The sequence below is a fragment of the Ornithorhynchus anatinus genome, chromosome 1 (genome assembly GCF_004115215.2).
Source record: "Ornithorhynchus anatinus isolate Pmale09 chromosome 1, mOrnAna1.pri.v4, whole genome shotgun sequence".
In the NCBI taxonomy this organism is placed as follows: domain Eukaryota; kingdom Metazoa; phylum Chordata; class Mammalia; order Monotremata; family Ornithorhynchidae; genus Ornithorhynchus; species Ornithorhynchus anatinus.
In genome coordinates, this window is record NC_041728.1 from 61,958,678 (window position 1) to 61,978,948 (window position 20,271).

General features: G+C 44.6%; 2 protein-coding genes and 1 long non-coding RNA gene across 13 annotated transcripts in view; 1 reads left to right on the top strand and 2 right to left on the bottom strand.

The window, feature by feature from the left end:
- Positions 1-6,485, top strand: part of WDR20 (WD repeat domain 20) — a 92,258-nt gene extending 85,773 nt beyond the window's left edge. For 2 of the 7 annotated variants that reach the window (XR_005660010.1, XM_029065120.2), the window contains one exon: positions 5,531-6,485. Coding sequence is in view for 3 of the 7 variants with exons in the window: in XM_029065120.2 (XP_028920953.1) it covers positions 5,531-5,584 (54 nt within the window). In the remaining 4 variants the exon portion in view is untranslated. Of the gene's footprint in view, positions 1-2,825; positions 4,215-5,530 lie in introns of those variants that run through there. The other 5 variants (XM_029065101.2, XM_029065131.2, XR_003759756.2 and 2 more) reach the window with 4 other exon arrangements.
- On the bottom strand, positions 5,885-10,313 carry LOC114812108. The gene is made up of 4 exons (XR_003759764.1): positions 10,229-10,313; positions 8,939-9,067; positions 6,576-6,653; positions 5,885-6,066 (listed from the first exon to the last, which is right to left on the bottom strand). It is a non-coding gene; the product is annotated as an uncharacterized LOC114812108 (long non-coding RNA).
- A 7,511-nt stretch (positions 10,314-17,824) lies between these two features.
- Positions 17,825-20,271, bottom strand: part of MOK (MOK protein kinase) — a 53,078-nt gene continuing 50,631 nt past the window's right edge. For 2 of the 5 annotated variants that reach the window (XM_029065150.2, XM_029065168.2), the window contains 2 exons: positions 18,642-18,842; positions 17,825-18,557 (listed from right to left, as the gene is read on the bottom strand). In XM_029065150.2, the coding sequence (XP_028920983.1) occupies positions 18,477-18,557; positions 18,642-18,842 (282 nt within the window). In that variant the 3' untranslated portion in view covers positions 17,825-18,476. Of the gene's footprint in view, positions 18,558-18,641; positions 18,843-19,529; positions 19,561-20,271 lie in introns of those variants that run through there. The other 3 variants (XM_029065159.2, XM_029065174.2, XM_029065183.2) reach the window with 3 other exon arrangements.

The window sequence follows — 20,271 nt, forward strand, 5'->3', positions numbered from 1 at the left end:
TGACATTTTCTGCCTTCCAGAGTACCAAACTCTTAAGTACAGTTGGTTCAAGGAAAATTAGTTTCCCTATCTTCCATCTCTCGCTTGTGGAAAATTAGACCAGAAGGGTTTGGTCCCAACAATCTACTGAAAAGCCAGCAGATTTCCAGCCGATAGTGGAATTCTAAATTTCCCCACTTCCTCAAGACCAATATATGTGTCCAACTTGTACGAATCTTTAAGAATATAGTCTGTTACATGCAAAGTGTACTATGGAGACAAACTCAAGCCACTCAGAGACCTTGAGACATTTCCTCCTTAAAACTTGCCTGATTTAGCTCGTTTCATGGGGATAATCCCTCAACACACAAGTTGGGGAGCTAATAACATGTGCAATCTCTACCCATTCAGTAGCTGCAGGGAAAGTTTGGAGTATTCTCCAAATTTGTATTGTACTCTCCCAAGTGCTTAGTACAGTGCTCAGTAAACACCACTGATTGATACCGAACATCTCCTTAGTTTCAAACCAGCTTTGCATCTTAAATCGTAGTTGCAGTTCTGAGAAAAACGGCCTATCCATTATTCTAGTCCCAGTCTCACCTGAGGGGTGATTTCAATGGTCTGGAATTAAGATAGTTCCTGGCACCCACTCCTCGGTTTGGATCACTGAGAAAGGTGGAAATTGGGGGGTTTTGCGGTTGTAAAGCTTAGTGGTTAAATTGGAACAGAAATGTTTTAGCATTCAACGGCAGCCCTTTGTCACCATCTCCCTTCTAGAACACATGGTGCTTTCTTCTTATGGCAAGTCTGCCCCAGTCCTCCTTTTAAACAAGCCCCTTTAAAGGAGCTAGAAGTTTTGTTCAGTTCCACTCTTGAAAGTGACACAGCAAACTCCTGAATTTGGAATATTAGCAGAAAAAGGCAATTGTAGACTTGTTGGTCTCCTTAGCACTCCTAGGTGATGCTCTGCTCCAAGACCACCTAACTCCTGGGCCCTTATCCCAGTTTTTAACATTTCTCCTTTTATTTGCTTCTTTTGAGATGGGTTTGTTTGTTTTTTTTTGTCCTAGCATTGTGTATGCTTTAGAGTTAAAGGGGAAATTTAGGGTAGTGCTTGACTCAGGTTTGAATGCAGGATATCTTCTTTCGACCTGCAGACAGAAACTTGTCTGGGAGTTCTAATGGCTCATCTCAGAATCAAATTCTTTACTCTTGTGTCTGAGGGAAAAGGAGTGCAGTTCTGTTTCATGCTTTTTGACAAGGCTATATTCAATCTGTTTCAAAGATACAAACTTCAGAAACTGAGCAGAGATGGACCTTCCCCCAAGGCTTGAACCTCCATTGAGCTCCAGATATGAGTGAAGACAAAAGCCTGAGTTCCATTGCTGAAGCTCTGAACCAATCGTTCTGTTCTAAGACCAGTAAAAAACTGTAGTAAAATTAGCAGCAGTCTAAAAAACACATATCTCTTCACTTTTTTAATAGGTCCTTTATTAAACACTTTTTGGTTGAAATTCCTTCTGGGGACCTCCTTTTCTTAATCTGTATTTTTTGGTGGAAGATCATAAACTGCCATTTTTCAGTACAGGTTTTTTTAATAGTATTTAAGTGCTTACTATCTACCAGGCACCGTAATTAACTGCTGGGGAAGATGCAAGTTAATCAGGTTGGACAACAGTCCATGTCCCACATGCGGCTCACAGTCTTAATCCCAGTTTTGCAAATGAGGTAACTGAAGCACAGAGAAGTGAAGTGACTTGCCCATGGTCACACTGCAGAGCTAGCAGAATGGCAGAGCTGGGCTAAGAATAGAACCCAGGTTCTCTGACTCATTAATGATGGTGTCTTGGATCTGTAGAATTTTCCAGGACAGTCAGGATTTTTTTCATCATCCCCACTAAACCTCTGATGACCAAAAGCCTCTTACCAGTCTTACTTTGATGACCCTTTCCTAAAGTTAGATGGGGCTTCAAGAGATGAAATGTATATCAGTATTTTTAAAAAAACAGTCCTTTTGCAATTTACATTTACTATTAGAACCTATGGGCTAGCAAAGACGTTCACCAGCTGTTTCCCAGTGTTAAGAATGCTGTTACAGTGAATGTGTCCTAAAAAAAATTTAATCAGTTGGACTTCCCAGTTATTAAAATTGTTACTTGCAGCCTCAAATTTGGGGAACTTCCCGGCGTGTGCTAATGTTTCAGGCTGTGTTTACATTTGTATGGTGATTGCCTGTGATTTGAACTCCTTAAAAATATTCAGGCTAACATCATGCCTTTTATGCAGTCTTAATACTTATTTGAAATTCTGGTTTATTCACTGAATCACCAACCCTTGATTGTTGGATTGAAACAGGAGTAACATTAATTGAGGTGCAAAGTCCTCATAAGGCCTTAATTAAGCATTAATCAGCCTCAAACTATAGCATGACTGCCTTGAGCTTCCTGCATTCTCCTGCTCTCTGGTAGAGGTGCTAATGGAATCAAAATAGCCAAAAGGAGCCAGAGGCATCCAGTATTCTCTGGGATGGGTCCTGCTAACCTGGATTAGTGAACCCTGTTAGCTAATAACAGCAACAGTGTGAGTTTGTGGATAGGCATGGCCCCGGGCATTTGGATTTCCCCCCACGACCCCGAAACCCTCTTACCAAGGAATTATTTTCTCAGCCACAGAGAACCGCTTGACAAGCCTGTGTGCATAGTAGACAGCATGAAGCCCAGGAGCAGAGCAGCTTAAGGGAATTCTGGATCATAAGTCTGCTTTCTCCAGTAATCAGTTGTATTTATTGAACGCTTACTGTGTACAGAGCACTGTACTAAGCCCTTGGGAGAGTACAACAAAACAGACACATTCCCTGTCCACAATGACCTTACAGTCTAGAAGGGGAGCTAGGCATCAATATAAATGAGTAAATTACAGATGGACCTCTGACGTGGGTTACCTATTCAGTTCATCTGGGCCACAACACTACTGCCAGATAACAGTACGTAGACAGAACGTGCTTTTGAGTTCCTGGGAAGAAAGAGGTTGTTTCCAGGCAGGTGAAACCCTCTAACCGAGGGTGTGTGCCCTTTTGCCTGCACAGGGTCAGTGCATAAAACTAAGGGAGGCCTTGTCCCTCTTTTCCCCCAAGCCTCAATCAGTGAGAGTGTCCTTGGTGTAGGCTAAGAACGTTCACCAAGGAGCTCACAGTCTGCAGACTACCTCATTCGTTGTTCCTTTCTTCACGTGAGGTCTCTGGCCTTTCCTCTCATGCCATTTTTGGGCGACAGGTGCTTGTACCTGATCTTAAAGCTCTTTACCAACTCGTGTGGGTGGGAGGATAACAAAATGGGGGAAAAGGTGGCTTGTGGCTCATCTCTCTGTACAGTCCCAGAGGAAAATGGAATTTGAGATTGACAATTGACAAGCTCTCCACTTCCCTTTCCAAGAAAATTGGTTTCCTCACTGCCTTTCCTGAAGGTTAGAATTTGGATCTTGTGATATAACATCAGTCCCATGACAGTCATTCCTGTGCCTGAAAAACAAATTGACCTTCATGCCTTTCTCGCTGGTTTAAAACCTCACTATAGGCTCTTGAGAAATGTGAGAAGTCAGAGCAATTTTGTTAGGATTCTGAAATAGAATCCACCACTGCAACTATGCGCTACCTGTTGCGGAAATTTTCAAAATAAGCACCTGTTCCGAACTTTAGGTTTGGTGGCGGCCCCTGAGGGGATGATTTTACAGTCTGCCCCGTTTCTGTGACTAAAAGAAGCAGTTCGTTGCCTCTGTAGGGTTTTGTAAACCTTCTCCCCTCCTTTATAAAATGAGCACACTATCCAGAAAAGTGACAGTGTTCTGGATGCTTTGCAGTAGACAGCCACCAAAAGCTGCTTCCTCACACTGAGTTGGAGGAGTCCAGGGCAAGTTGTCTGGGTAATTGGAAGAGACTTGCATCATTTGTGACATCGACAGCCTGTGAGTGAAGGTTCCGAGTTCAAAGAAGAGGGACTCGAGTTGAACTGGGTTTAGTGACTCCAGCCCATCTCACTGCCTGATTCCTGGCGCTCAGGGCCTCAGCCATTAGAATAGGACTCTTTTCTTTCTTTTTGGAAGGGGGCCTCTGGGGGGTGAGGGAGGAAATAAGGAAAAAGAGCTCCTCTAGGTTCTTTGAGTTGTCAAATTTTCCCTAGGGCAGCTGCTGCCTGTCCCTGTCTAGATTGATGGATCTAAGTTACAGGAACCTGACTAAGGTAAGACTATCTTTAAATAAAATCCCTTCTAGAAAAAAAAAGTTTTGGATTCTGTATAGCAAGAAAAATGCGCAAGTTGGTCGATCAGACTAGTTGAGGCTCTACAAGGGTGTGCTTTCAGACCTTTATGGCTCTGATTGTAGCCCCTACAGATCTCAAGCATGAGTGTTATATCTGGCATACATTAAACTTTAAAATCTGTGAACAATACTCTTAAAATTACTTTTGCAATGTTCCTACATTGCCTGTCCACATTTTAAAATTCCATACTTACGTAACAATAGGGTTGTAAACTATTCAGTGACCAAAATAACCTATAAACGCAAATGAACTGTAGTGCTTTTTTCTATGTAGGAGAGTAAACATTTGGGCTTTTGTAAATTAACCCTTCACTTTAGCCAAGGAAATTGAATATTGATGTGACTAACTTCACCACCACCCTCCTCCTCCTCCTCCTCCAACCTTCCCGGGTTGGCTTAAACTACTGAATGCTTTCCTTCCACTCTCTCCCTGCTGTTGTAGGGGTTTGAATTTCTGGTCCATGTATTGATTCAATTTCCACATTAACCCCTTCCCTTCTCTCTCTCTCTCCCCTCTTGCCTCTAACCCACTGCCACCCTGTGCTTTCACAACCAAGTGGGCACACACCCCTCTCACTGTAATGTCGTCGCTAGGTTTTAGCACTGCCGTCCTGATCTCTGCCCTGCTTTCCTAGCTTCTAGTACCCGGCTTTCAGGTGCGGCTACTTAGAGAGCCGAGTGTTCGAGAACAGAAAACAGTTCCTTTAGGGCACTTGAACCAGATGCCACAGGGCTTCCTCTTCCTACAAATGCCAATCCATTTGTCCTAGCAAAGGAAAATGGGCACAATCTGAAAACCCAGCAGTGATGTATTTCTTCCTAGGGTGAATTCCTTCCCCCTCCGTAGGGATTCACAAGTCAAATGTGCTCTTTCAGCTTTCCACCAAGCCACTCTAGTGTGAAAGAGGTCATTTGTTTCCTAAGGAGAGAAAGCTACCCTCTCTCCCTGCTGGCAACAGCCCCCCTTGTATTAAACCGTACAGCCACTTGATCTCAATTCCCTTTCATTCGGGTGTTGTGTCCTTAAAGAGGCTGGCGTAGGAAGTCGTCGCTTTGGTCAGGACTGGGGTAGGGATTAATATGGTGAAAATAAAGCGGGTAAAAAATGGGCAGGTGATATATAATGCTTTCCACACCAACCTGCTAATCAATCCTGGTGCTGGAAATGACTCAAGTGTTACTTTGCTTTAATGTCAGGTTCTTTTGCTGGATTAATGTAAATTGCTTTGTTTGCAGGGTGTATTATCATCCCAAAACCAGGCCAATTCTCCAAGTGGAACTGTAGTATAGCCATCCCACTCCTGCTAGCCAACTTTCAGCCCAGGACATGAAGTAATGACAATGGAGCCAGGAGCTGTTCTTCAGCCACAGAGCATCACAAATTCTAAACTGGCCGACCGCCAATCTGGGAATCACAGTCCTTATCAGAAGAATGATGTGATCGGTCTGTGTTCAGTGCTGACTTCTTAGCTATTCCCCCAAGAAGAATTTTCCTTTTTTAAAAAATGCTTCTCTTGGTGTTGCAGTGAAATTAAGAAACTGTGTTTCTTGATTTTTACTAAATTCAATGTACAAAAAGAAACACATCTATACACAGTGTAAAAATAAAACATGTTGGACAAAAACCCCCACAGTAAGATCAATTGTTACAAAATTGCCCTTCACTCCAGTTTGTTTTGCACTGATTTTTTTTTTTTTTTTTTTACCTGAGGTGGTTAGAAGACAGCCTGAAATGCACTTCTGGAGATGGTCATTACTTTTTGACTTAAAACCTGTAAATCAGGAAAGATGGATGCTGCAATCATAGATTTATAAAAAAATTATTTGCACTTAAATAGTTTAATGCTAGTAGAAAATTACTTTAAATATGGGTGTACAGACTCCCAGAAAAAGCTATGTTGTGGAGAAAAAGATATCCTTTGTATCTATTAAACATTTATTTTAATATTGTTGTTTCCAATTGCAATCAGCTCTGTATTATATGTATAAATAATGTAACTCAGTGATCGGGGAAAATGGAAATTTCACTAGTAATTTTCATCATCATTTAAGAAAGCGATATTTCTAATTCAGAAAAAAACGTTAATATTAAACTATCTTGAATATGCAGTTTGTTTACTTTGTTTAAATTGGCTCAGTTTTGATGTAATTAGTCTTTTGTTGAATTAAATATTTGGTACAGAACAATTTTATTCCTTGTACACCACATTCCTTTGTCCTCCAACTCAAGAATACTAGATTTAACGTGGCTGATGAATGAAAGATCGGATTCTGAATTTACCTCCAATTTTCAGCATGCTGAGACCCAATCTGTGAGAAACAAATCAACATTCCCGCTGGGTGAGTCCGTACTCCGTTCCTGAAGAGGCAACGAGGGGAAAATGAGCATTTTTCCCCTTAAAAAGTAACAAGATAACTGTATATAATTATTACAGGCCAAAACCAAACCAACCTGCTTTTTGCTTAACTACATAACTTTGTTCTGTGCACTCTAAAATTGGAAAGAAAATATGTTTGGTAAATTTATTATGGGGAATGGTTGTAACTAAAAATAGGCAAGCAGCATAATTGAGGAATTTTTTTTAAAAAGCTATGGATGGTTTTGGTGGTAAAACATAAGGTGAGCTTTTTTTCTACTTTTGTTTAGAGGAAGCCACTTGACAAACTATTTTCACACAGTCTTCTTCCCCCAAAATTAGCCTCTTTCATTTATATAATTTCTATAGTTTGATCAAATGTTCCAAACTCAAGCAGACCCCTGTTTCTCCAAAAATCAATCACCCAATTGGGTGGCTCCTGTGATGAGCCCGGGCTTTGGAGTCAGAGGCCATGAGTTCGAATCCCAGCTCTGCCACTTGTCAGCTGTGTGACTGTGGGCAAGTCACTTAACTTCTCTGTGCCTCAGTTACCTCATCTGTAAAATGGGGATTAAGAGTGTGAGCCCCACGTGGGACATCCTGATTCCCCTGTGTCTACCCCAGCGCTTAGAACCGTGCTCAGCACATAGTAAGCACTTAACAAATACCAACATTATTATGACCTAAAACATGGAGCAATAATTAAAAATATTTTAATTAAGTAGCATGGGTCTGGGAGTCAGGGGACGTGGGTTCTAATCCCTGCTCTGCCACTGGTCTGCTGTGACCTTGGGCCAGTCACTTCACTTCCTTAGTGACCTTAGTCACCTCATCTGGAAAATGGGGATTAAGACTGAGCCCCATGTGGGACATACTGTGTCCAAACTGATTATCTTGTATCTACCCCAGGGATTAGTACAGTGCTTGGCCCATAGTAAACACTTAGCTAATACCATAAAGAAAAATTTGGAAAACTATCCCACCTTTTGAATCATTGGTGGGAGGGAGTTTCTGGTAAGAGCCCAATAAACAAAGATAGAGGAGGTTTCACCTAATGACTGGACTGCAGTTAAAGAGTTGGTAGTTTCCAGCTTGACCAGATGAAATAATAATAATAATGTTGGTATTTGTTAAGTGCTTACTATGTGCTGAGCACTGTTCTAAGCCCTGGGGTAGATAGAGGGTAATCAGGTTGTCCCACGTGAGGCTCACAGTCTTAATCCCCATTTTATGGATGAGGTAACTGAGGCACCAAGAAGTTAAGTGACTTGCCCAAAGTCACACAGCTGACAGGTGGTGGAGCTGGGATTAGAACCCGTGACCTCTGACTCCTAAGCCCGTGCTCTTTCCACTGAGCCACGCTGCTTCTCTAAAATCAGTGCTGATACCTTTTTCAGAAGACTGGTAACACCCACTCCTTTCTCAAAGAGCAGCTTCACTTACACCCCAGGTTTAGTGGGCCAGTAAAGTGACTCTTCACAAGAAATGAATTCTAAGTTGCACTTTTCCCCCCCTTCAGGTAGGAAACGTCTTGAGGAGGAGTGAGGAAGAATGGCTACCTGGGCCAGACTTGTGAGAGCATCACTGAGACTATCTCTGGACCCTATCTGGGTGATCTCTGGTCCTACGCTGATAACTTTGTCCCCTGAAACAGTAATCCCCTTCTTTGCCATTGTTGTCCTCTTCTGGCCCGCTGTCACTCCTATTTATTGAGCGCTTACTGTGTGCAGAGCATTGAACTAAGCACCTGGAGAATACAGCAATTGTACAACAATAAAGGGAGACATTCCCTGCCCACAATGAATTTAGTCTACAGGGGGAGACAGCCATTAAATTACAGAGATGCCATCTGTGTGTGACCATTCCAATTCCAAGTGTCAAAAAGCTACCCAATTTCATTTACAGACATTAGCCAAAGGCAACTCTTCGTTTTTCTAGTTCTCTGTTTATAGTCCTGGCAACCTGGATGCTAACTGCCACTCAAAGTGAAAAGCCCAACCCTCACTCCCGGGCTGTTAACTTGAAGACCAGCCTTGTCACAAAGGACTGTACCCCAGTTCTTGCTCCCGACCCACCCAATGTGTACATATCTGTAGTTTGTTTACTTTAATATCTGTCTCCCTCTAGACTGTAAGCTCACTGTAGGCAGGGGATGTGTCTGTTGATCTAATGTACTCTCCCAAGTGCTTAGTACAGTGTTCTGCACACAGTAAGCACTCAATAAATATGATTGACTGACCCTTCTGTCCTCCCAGAAGACAATCAAAACCATTTCTTTGCAACTCACCTGGATTAGGTTGTCTGAATATCTGATGTTCTAGCTGAGTGGTTTGGGCTTCGAGCCTTCTATTCTCCAACTCCTAAGCGTTTTCCAGAAGCGGTATTCATCCTCAGTGATTCGTGTATGCCTGATCACCTAAGTAGGACCAAAGAGAAGGATTGGAGCCTTTCTGGTAGTTCAGAGGTTTCTGGGGGAAGGGAGTTAAGGAAGAGGAACATTTTCAAAATTTACAAATGGGCATTAGGCATTGGTGAGAAAATATGTAAACGGCAAGATTTCCCACTTGGATTAAATCTGTTTTTCTAAGATGTTTCAGTCTGTGTACCTCCTGGAAAGATCGATCAATCAATCAATGGAATTTACTGAGTGCTTACTGTATGCAGGGCACTGTATTAAGTGCTTGGGAGAGTACAGTACAGCAGAATACAACACTTGTCTGCTGTGTGACCCTAGGCAAGTCACTTCACTTGTCGGTGCCTAAATTCCCTCATCTGTAAAATGGGGATTAAGACTGTGAGCCCCATGTGGGACAAGGGACTGTATCCAACAAGATTAATCTGCATCTACCTCACGTGTGCCTGGTACACAGTAAGTGCTTAAATACCATTAAAAAAAAGAAATAGCAGACACCCTCCCTGCCCATAATGATCTTACAGTCTAGATGGATGTCAGAGCAACTGGTTTTCCTTACAGTCACTAGCACAACAAGGAGCCCCTCGGCTGTTAGCAGCTGTTCCCTGGTTAAGGTCGCTCCTCTTCCACCCCAGACCTCTCTGTGGAGAGCAAGACCAAGACCCACTTCCTGAGGTAAGTAACTGGGACCAGGACGAGACTGCAGGTGCCGCTGAGCAAACCACTAACTAGTACCATCATCTATTCCTCTGTGCAGGTGCATGGTCCTGAAAGGTCAGGACGGAGTCTTGTCCCCATTCTCATCAATCCTCTTCCCTGGCTCAATAACAATCATAATAATCGTGGCATTTGTTAAGTGCTTACTCTGTGCCAGGCACTGTACTAAGACAAGCAAATCAGGTTGGACACAGCCCCTGTCCCACGTGGCGCTCACAGTCTCAGTCCCCATTTTACAGAAGAGGTCACTGAGGCCCGGAAGAGTGAAGTGACTTGCTCAAGTGACTCACTAGTCAGGCCAAGAGGGTGGGAAGGGATTTCTCAAGACCCTCCCCGCCCTTGCTAGGTTCAAACTCACCAGACAAAAGAAATCAAACCCCAGAGTGAAGAACCCTCCTAATTCCCTAGACAAGAGAAAACAAGACCCAGAGTGAAGAATCTTTTTACCTCACCAACTACATCATTAGAAGTGGTATGGAGTGGTGGAGAGAGCATGGATCTGGGAGTCAGGAGGTCATAGGTTCTAATCCCGGCTCCCTCACTTGTTCGATGTGTGATCTTGGACAAGTCACTTCACTTCTCTGTGCGTCAGATCTGTAAAAATAGGGATCAAGACTAAGTCCCTTATGAGACAGGGATTGTATCCACCCCCAACATTCAGCACAGTGCCTGGCACACAGTAAGCACTTAAATGCCACAATTATTATTACCTAACAGCCAATCATCTCCTTACCAGATGATGACACCACAAGAATGAGTGAATGATATTTTCACTCACTTTTAAAGCATTTACTATGTGCAGACCATGGAAAGAGCATGGGCTTGTGAGTCAGAGGACATGGGTTCTAGTCCCCACTCCACCACTTTGCTGTGTGACCTTGGGCAAGTCACTTAACTTCTCTGTGCTTCAGTGACCTCACCTGCAAAAGGGTTAAGACTGTGAGCCCCACGTGGGATAAGCTGATCACCCTGTATCTACCCCAACTCTTAGAACAGTGCTTGGCACATAGTAAGTGCTTAACAAATACCACTGTTCTAAGTGCTTGGGAGAGAACAATACAACACAGCAGGCACATTCTGTGCACATAGTGAGCTTATACAACCTTGCTGGGAAAGCAAAAAGGGTACTGATACGCCTCGCAGAGCACTGCGGAACTCTTGTCCCCAGAGGTCTTCCGAGAGCTAATTTTTTTTTATGCCACTGTACTGAGCACTTGAGGTAGATACAAGCAAATCGGGTTGAACACCGTCCGTGACCCACCTGGGGCTCACAGTCTTAATCCTCATTTAACAGATGAGGGAACTGAGGCATGAGGAAGTGAAGCGACTTGCCCAAGGTCACACAGCAGACAAGTGGTGGAGCAGGGATTAGAAGCCAGGTCCTTCTGACTCCCAGGCCCGTGCTCTACCCATTAAGCTTTGCTCTTTTGCGTGTTGTTTTCAGGTGAGGAACAGGTAAAAGCCAGGTCACCTAGGCAAGTCTCTTGACTCTCTCCACCTGTAGATTGGCGGCACGGTGGGAGCTGAACAAAACATAGACTTTTCTCTATTTCCAGGCAGGGAGAAACTGGGCATTTTTGGCCCAGCAGGGAATTTTTCTGCACAGTGTGAATTGGGTTGCTCTTAAGGGCCCCCTAGTGTCTTGAAGTAGTAATGCTCTCCCCAAAATGAGCACTAATAATAATGTTGGTATTTGTTAAGCGCTTACTATGTGCACAGCACTGTTCTAAGCGCTGGGGGAGATACAGGGTAATCAGGTTGTCCCACATGAGGCTCACAATCAATTCCCCATTTTACAGATGAGGTACCTGAGGCCCAGAGAAGTGAAGTGACTTGTCCACAGTCACACCGCTGACAAGTGGCAGAGCCGGAATTCAAATCCATGACCTCTGACTCCCAAGCCCAGGCTCTTTTCACTGAGCCAAGCTGCTTCTCCGTGATCCCGCTAGAAGAAATGGGATCACTTAGCTAGTGTTTTCTAAGACTTATTTTTGAAAAAATGGTATTTGTTAAGTGCTTACTATGTGCCAGGCACAGCACTAAGCCCTGGGGTAGATACAAGCCAATCAGGTTGGGCACAGACCATGTCCCACATGGGGCTGACAGTCCTAATCCTCATTTCACGGTGACTTGCTCAAGGTCACACTGCAAATAAGTGGCAGAGCCGGGATTAGGACCCAGGCCCATGCTTTATCCAGTAGGCCAAGCTGCTTCCCGTGGCAGGTTTCTTAAAGACCGAGCGAGCGTGCTTGAAGAGTTTGGGAACCAAACTGCAGCAGCACAGGGACAGATTTGACTTTCCTTCCCATCCTCGGCATAGCCTGGTGCCTGGTGCCGTGACCAGTTCAGCAGGTTGTCTGAGGTCCCCTTGGACAAAAGGAGGAAAGCATTTTCTGTTGCTGACACTTTGGGATGCGTGAGGCGGGGGGGTTGGGAGTGTTCCTTTCACTGTGGCAAGCTTCCTGTTTACCTTCCCCTTGTATGTTTTCTAACTCAGTCTGTAGCCTCGATCAGGCAGAATAATAATAATGTTAGTATTTGTTAAGTGCTTACTATGTGCCGAGCACTGTTCTAAGTGCTGGGGTAGACACGGGGGAATCAGGTTGTCCCACGTGGGGCTCACAGTCTTAATCCCCATTTTACAGACGAGGTAACTGAGGCCCCGAGAAGTTAAGTGACTTGCCCAAAGTCAAACAGCTGACGAGTGGAAGAGCACCTTTTCCCCCTCTGAAGCACATGCCTAACAAGCCTCTATTTCCACTTGGGCTGGCCTACGGTTGCGTTTAGTTCTTTGCCTAAATCAATCAATGGCATTTACTGAGCGCTTACTATGTGCAGAGCACTCTGCTAAGTGCTTGAAGCATGAAGCTAAACTTCATGACCTCCCCTATTCATACAGGGACCGCTAATTCCGTTATATTGTAAACTCCCAAGTTTAATGCACTACTTAATGCAATGCTCTATGCACAGTAAGTGCTCAATAAATACCACCGATTGATTATTCTGTGGTTTCCCAGTGAGATTTAAAAAGGGCACCTCAGAGGTCTGGGACCAATGTGCCAGGGGCAGAATCCAGGCCAGGCAACAGGAAGCACAAGCCCTAATGGTCTAGGCATGGCCCGCCCCCACACCACGTTTGATTTCCTCAAGCTCCCGCTAATGTTGAGTCCCTTCGGTCCCAGGAGATCCCGGCTCCCAGCCCCCAGCCAGCACAGGGGCTGTGGCAACACGGTCTAGTGGCTAGATCAAGGGCCCGGGTGTCAGAAGGATGTGGGTTCTGATTCCAGCTCCGCCACTTCTCTGCTGTGAGATCTTGGGCAAGTCACTTCACTTCTCTGGGCCTCAGTTCCCTCATCTGTAAAATGGGGATGAAGACTGTGAGCTCCTGGTGGGACAGGGACTGTGTCCAACCTGACTAGCTTCTATCTACCCCAGCGCTTAGAATAGTGCTTGAGGCACAGTAAGTGCTTCACAAATACCATCATTATTATATCCTCTGCAGGCAGATGCCAGGCCCCTCTTGAGGTTATGGCTTCCAGCAGCACCCATGACAGAGCAAGTATGGGATTCCACTCCCCCAATTAGGTCTGACGTGCCCAAGGGTTTGGCAGTCAGGTGAGCATCAAGCCGAGGCAGGCTTGTGCCCATAAAAGGTACATTTTGGGTTTTGTGGCTGGGTACTTTTTTTAATGGTATTTAAGTGCTTACTATGAGTAAAACACTGTAGTAAGCGCTAGAGTAGATACAAGCTAAATCAAGTTGGACACAGTCCATGTCCCACATGGGGCTCACAGTCTTAATCCCCATTTGACAGATGAGGAAACTGAGGCCCAGAGAAGTGAGGTGATTTGCCCAAGGTCATACAGCAGACATGTGGCGGAGCTGGCATTAGAACCCAGGTTATTCTGACTCCCAGCCCCATACTCTATCCACTGAGCCACACTACTTCTCGTTTAAGACTGTATCTATATATGAGCACCAGAAAGTTTTGAGTATTGTTATTTCCATCATTTAGAAGTCTGTCTGGTTAATACCACTCAAGCTGGTAGTGAAATAAGAGCACTATATTTCAGAGAACTCAAATCTCTCCCCTCCATCACTACGGAGGGATAGTGTTTCACTGAATTACAATATTAGATTTAACTTCAGTTGCAATATCTCTTTCTTTAGTCTTGAACACTTACAGCAGAGAGGAGAGTTCCTATTGGGAAAATGAAAATTCTTGTGTGATCTGAATCAATTTATAAGTCAATTAACCCATGCTCTGGAGTACCACAACCAGTCCTTTTTCCTAGATGGGAAAGCAATATTTTAAAACTTTTTCTTTTTAAGTTCTTTGAGGATAAGGAGCATATATCTTACTTAGACTGTGAGCTCCTTATGGGACAGGGACTGCGAGTGACCTGATTAACTTGTATCTATCCCAGAGCTTAATACATAGTAAGTGCTTAAATACCATGGAGAAGCAGTGTGGCCTAGTGGATAAAATACGGGCCTGGGCGTCAGAAGGATCTGGTTTCTAACCCCTGCTCTGCCACATGTCTGCTGTGTGAGCTTGGTCAAGTTACGTCACTTCTCTGTGCCTCAGTTACCTTATCGGTAAAATACAAATTAAACCTATGAGCCCCATGTGGGACACGGATGGTACCCGACCTGATTGCCTGGCACTTAGTAACATAGTAACATAGGGGGTGGGGGGAAACAACAACAAAAAAAACAAAAGCGGACACTTACCAGCTGATTCTTCAGCTCCTGTCTATTGGAACTGTTTAGTCCCCTCAGTCTAAGAGCGCTTCATCCAGGCTCTTCACGGAGGTCTTGCGCTTCCCAACACCGAAGCCCAGATATGGATGGTAGAGATGGCTTACATTCAGGCAGGGGAAACTTCTTGCACTCTGCGTCTCGTGGAGGAGCCAAATAAATAATAATCTCCTGCATGATAAGGGCATAGAGGAGGTGGTGTTATCTGACACTCCACAGTTCTAGGGAGAATTTTCTTATGATATTTGTTAAGCGCTTACTATGTGCCAGGCACTGGACTAATAGCTGGGGCAGATACGAGATAATCAGTTTCGACATGTTCCATGTCCCACATGAGGCTGACAGTATTAACCTTCATTTAGCAGATGAAGCAACTGAGGCACAGAGAAGTGAAGTGACTTGCCCAAGGTCACCCAGCAGACAAAGTGGCAGAGCCAGAATTAGAACCCAAATCCTCTGATCTCAGGCCTGTGCTCTATCCACTAGACCAGGCTGCTTCTCAGCATAGAGAGTTGTGGAGAATTCTTTCACCCTCTTGCCCTGCCTATCTGTTGGGTGTATCACCAAGCACAACGTACTGTTATGCTAGCTATGATCTGCTCTTTTCCCCAACCTGGGCTGGTTCACCTTTCCTTGGTGCCCCATGTTTTGATGCCAAACTTAATATGGGCACCAACTGGCATAACATCCTGCAGCCCAAAGCTCAGTTTTGCAAGAAGCTGGGAACCACCAACATGCAACAGTCCACCCCAGCCCGTAACAGTAATGAGAGGGTGGGACTAATTTCATGTCTCATTAGCTTTACTATGAGGCAACACCACCCAGGATGATCCCGTAGCAAGTCGTAAAGGTGGCTCCACCGCTAGTTAGTTCGCCCTCCTCTCCACTAGTTTTTCCAAGCCATGTCACTGAGGACCATAGCGCGGGATGTTTCTTTCTCCTCCTGTTTTGGAAATGCAGTCGCGTCCCCCTTATCCTCCAGGGGGGCAACTCCCATCAGCAGCAGCTGGAGGCCATTTTCGCTGCAACAAATAAAGGGGGGGAGGATATTCTCACTTGTGCTTTTCATAGTCCTGAAGGAGCTGGGGATTTTGAAGAGCTTCCGGGCCTGCAGGAAGGACTGAGAGAAGGGGAGAGAGAAATAGTCCTTGAGAGAACACATGAGAATAGACATATCTGCTGATGAAGGAACCCAGGTGAACACCACCTTTTCCATTTCATTACTGGGTGCTTAATTTTCTTAATGGGTCTAAAGGGCAACTAGGGAGATCAATCTATCAACTGTATTTATTGAGTGCTTACTGTGTGCAGAGCACTGTACTAAGTGCTTGGGGGAGTACAATATAACAGAGCTAGTAGACATGTTCCCTGCCCACAAGTAGCATCGCCTAATGGATAGAGCATGGGCCTGGGAGTCAGAAGGTCCTGGATTCTAATCCCAGCTCTGCCACTCATCTGTGGTGTGAACTTGGGCAAGTCACTTCACTTCCGTGTGCCGTAGTTCCCTCTTCTGTAGAATGGGGAATAAGAGTGTGAGCCCTGTGTCCAATGCAATTACCACAGCGTTTAGTACAGTGCCTGGCACACAGCACTTAAATATTAGTTGTTATTATTATTATGGAGCTTAGAGTCTAAAGGGGGAGATAATAATACAAATAAATTATGGTTATGTACATGAGTGCTATGGGGCTGAGGAGGTGGTGAATATGGAGTACAGATTCACTTGCAAGGGTGATGCAGATGAGAGAGGAGTAAGGGAATTGAAGAAGTCCTCTTGGAGGAGATGTAATTTTAATAACGCTTTGAAGGTGGGCAGAGTGATGGTCTTTGGGATGTGAAGGGGGAAGGGAGCTCCTCCTCCTAGGGGAAAGGAGCTCAAGAGGGGGCTGCCTGAGGCAGCTGGATCCCTGGATAAGGAGCTTGGATATCAATCAATATTCATATTTGGTATTATGCCCCACCTGGCTGCCTAGGGCCAGAATCAAGCAATCAATCAGTGGCATTTATTGAACGCTTACTATTCGCAGAGCACTATACTATGTGCTTGGGAGAGTGCAATAGAATTGGTAGACATGATTCCCACCCTCAAGGAATTTACAATCTAATCCTTACAGCAGAAAGAACTCTGTCCTAAGGAGTTTGTAAACTAGATTTCAAGGTACCAGAGGGCAGGGACTATGTCTATGAACTCTATTGTACTCTCCCATGTGCTTTGCCCAGAAAAGGCGCTAAATGATCAAGTCTCCTTCCTCACCATGGCTCCGGAGTTATGAGCCTCTCAAAGCCACATTTTTCTCTTCCTCTTCTCCATACACCCCTCCATTCTGAGGGCAGCAGACTGGGGGGGGTCAGGAGACAGAGAAAGAGAGAATTGAGATCCCTTGCGAGGAGCTTCCACCAGTCACCCAAATGCAGTACTTACAGAACGAAGAAGGGAGGATTCTTCCTAAAGACTTTCTGAAGTGTTTCCTGCACCGACTGTGGTGACAAACTGGTAAGAGCGGGTACAGAAGCAGGAAGGCCTTCAGAAGGAGTGGAGTCTGGCCTGGGAGAATCCTGAAGGCTCTGAGAGCTCTGGGGTAGCTGAGCGCCTCTTTAAAAACATCTCTGTGCCGACATGGGGCAGCTCCCAGATAGATAATCTGATGGGCCGTTTACCTTTGGACAATCGAGAAATACAAAAATTTTAAAAACGAAAGAGGAGATATGAAAAAGGAAAGGATGTGATCTTCAGGCAGGACCATTCCTGTTGAGAAATGAATCGATCAATGCTTACTGGGTGCAGAACACTGTGCTACGTGCTTGGGAAAGTATACCATTGATGACCGAGAAATAACTGCAAAACCCATGTTTGCCTATGATTTATGAAAATACGGTGAAGGCCAGGTATTCACAACAGCTTCAACATAGGCAAGCAATTCTTACCCGAATGGCCAGGGGCCAGCAGAGGTGTGCTACTGTATGTCTAAGGACAAAATGGGCAAGAGATTCTTTCACTGACGCCTTCAAAGATATAATCTCACCATCTGCAGCGTTGTCTTCGATCCCGAGGCCAGCTCCGTGTGATTCACCAATCTATACGTGGGTTGCTCTCAGTAAAGGATTAGTAGTTCTGCTGGAAAGCCTCTCAAATTTTTCCTTTAAAATTGCAAATAAGCGAGTGACTCAGTAACAGCCTTCCCAACCGTTATTCCGGTAGCACACTACCAGGATTTCAGTGGAAAATGGAGCAAATCACAAGAAACAAAGGTGTATCTTGGGAATGAAAAACACTCTGGAACATGGTTACAGCTGCTTATTTAATACAAATCAAATGTCTCCATTGCATAATCAATAAAACCTTAACAAAAGGCACTTCAAATTAATCAAATTAATACTAATGGCTATGTTCTAGAATCACCTTAACACTTACGTACATACTGAATTTATAAAATGCACAGGGTTAACAAATTCAATAAAATCAAGATAAATATAAATAATAGAAAACCCTAATTTTACCTATCTAGGCTTTTAGTATAAAAACAAGTAGAAATTCTCTTCCCCCCCACCCAAAATCTTAACTCTGCTAGAATGAAATAAAAACTCTAGAATTCAGTGTTTTTCAGAAATACATTGAAGTGGCAAAGATAGCAAGTGTTTCTGGAAGGTCCAAATTCAAAGTGCATTTTGGATTTGCTAGGGGCGGTGTCTTTGAAAGCACTGGAGTCTCCGGGGAGGACTGCACTGCTAGCTGGGTGAGCCCGTGATCTTCTATCCAACCTGAGGTATTCTTCTACGGCCCTTTCAGGATGCATCAAGGTAAAAAGTGCTTTGAGTCTTCTGCTCCCAAGAAGCTTCTCTGTTCCCATCAGAGCGACATGGATGATTCAGTTCTTCCACTCCCTTCCAGGTCTTGTTCCTCCACTCAAAAACCTGATAAATACAGCAAATCCATTCAGTATTCTCCACCTTTCCGTCCTATCGTGGGCAAATGGAATTGTTTCATATTAGAGTTGAGGTCCTCCTGGGCTTCCATCTGTTAAAAAAAATAATGGACACGTGCATTTAGGGCTACTGTGCATCTTGGGGACAGGCTATTTCACAAGTCCAAAATCTGTACCTTGCTGGTGGTCCCAATGTACTTCAAAGGCTTTAATTTCGGTATCTTGCCATTGACTCCACAGCGGCTAAAAACTGAGCCTATTGAAGGGCTGGAGTAGGAGGTCAATTTGGCTACCCCAGAAACATTAAGTTTCGGCAATTCCACTGGATAAGTTGGTCCCTGTCTTATTGGATGGTTCTCAGCTTGCTTCAGGGTCTGCTTTAAAAAATGAAAAGTTCAGTTTAAATTCTTGGGGATTTCATTTTCTTTCTAAATAAGAGAAATATGAAAAAGGCCCTCTATTCCCATTTTAATTTTTCTTGGATTCACACAGTTTAACTACAATGAACCGATGTGTTCCCAATGGTTGTTTCTCACCTGGGCCCTAACTCTTTGCAAACCTTTTCCAACCCCCCTCAAACAGCCACATAGCAAAAGCTTACCAACTGCACGAGTGGAAGACCAAGCCAGCAGCTGTCCCCCACAGGGGTGGCTTCATACATCTCACCTCCCTTTGGCTGAGAAGACCCCCCCTCTAGCTCCTTATGTCTTCGATTTGTTCTGCTGCCTGCGCACATGACATTCGGTGACATCACTGCATCACCCTGAGACGAGCAGTGCTTCGCACGACATCAGTCTGTTGCCCTGCTTTGTGCACATGCCCTCACATCATGATGACGCATGCAACCTCTCGCGGCGGTCCGTCTGAGAAGCATTTGCCGTGACTGCTCCCACAACACGTGCCTCTCGACTAAGTGGCTCAAGAAGTTGGCTCTGGGGTCTCGGGCTCACACCCTTTCACCCCCGCCTTGGAGGGGGAGAGAGGGCCAGAGAGCCCTGCTTCGCCATCTTGGTGAAGGGTCGCACCGTTCCCCTGCCATGCCACAGCCTGAAGCGGTTACTTACCTCACTTACTGTCTGAAGCCAGCCCTGGGCCCTAAACAGAAAGAGGGTAGCACAGTAACAAAACAACTTGGCCTGGTGAACTGACCCACACATGGAGCAGTTTCTTTGACAGAAGCACTGGAATAAAGACTTGCTAAAGCTATTTCAAAACACAAAAATTAAAACCTAGCCCAAGACACAGTAGTGCCCCAGAGCTTCTAATTCCGAGAATGACATTCACTGATTCAACTGTATTTATTGAGCGCTGACTGTGTGCAGAACACTGTACTAAATGCTTGGAAAGTACAATTCGGCAACAGAGACAATCCCTACCCAACAATGGGCTCACATTCAGACTCCACTACTTGGATGTCTCGTTTCAACTTTCATTGTTACGGTTTGATCTGCAGCTGAAGACTCCTAAGGGCCTAGGCAGATTAAAATTGCCTACAACCAGAGGCTGAGATTTGATTTCCTGTTACTGGGTGTGGGTCAGTTTTCAATCAATCGTATTTACTGAGCACTGTGTGCAGAGCACCATTCTAAGTGCTTAGGAGAGTACAATATAACAGATTCTAGATGTTGGAAAACACATTCCCTGCCCATGAGCTTACAGTAGAGACGGAGGAGACAGACATTAATATAAATTACGGATATGTACATAAGTGCTGTGGGGCCGGGGGAATAAAAGAAGCAAATCAGGGTGATGCACAAGGAAGTGGGAGAAATTTTAAGTGGATTTCATCAGAACAAATTAAGAAAA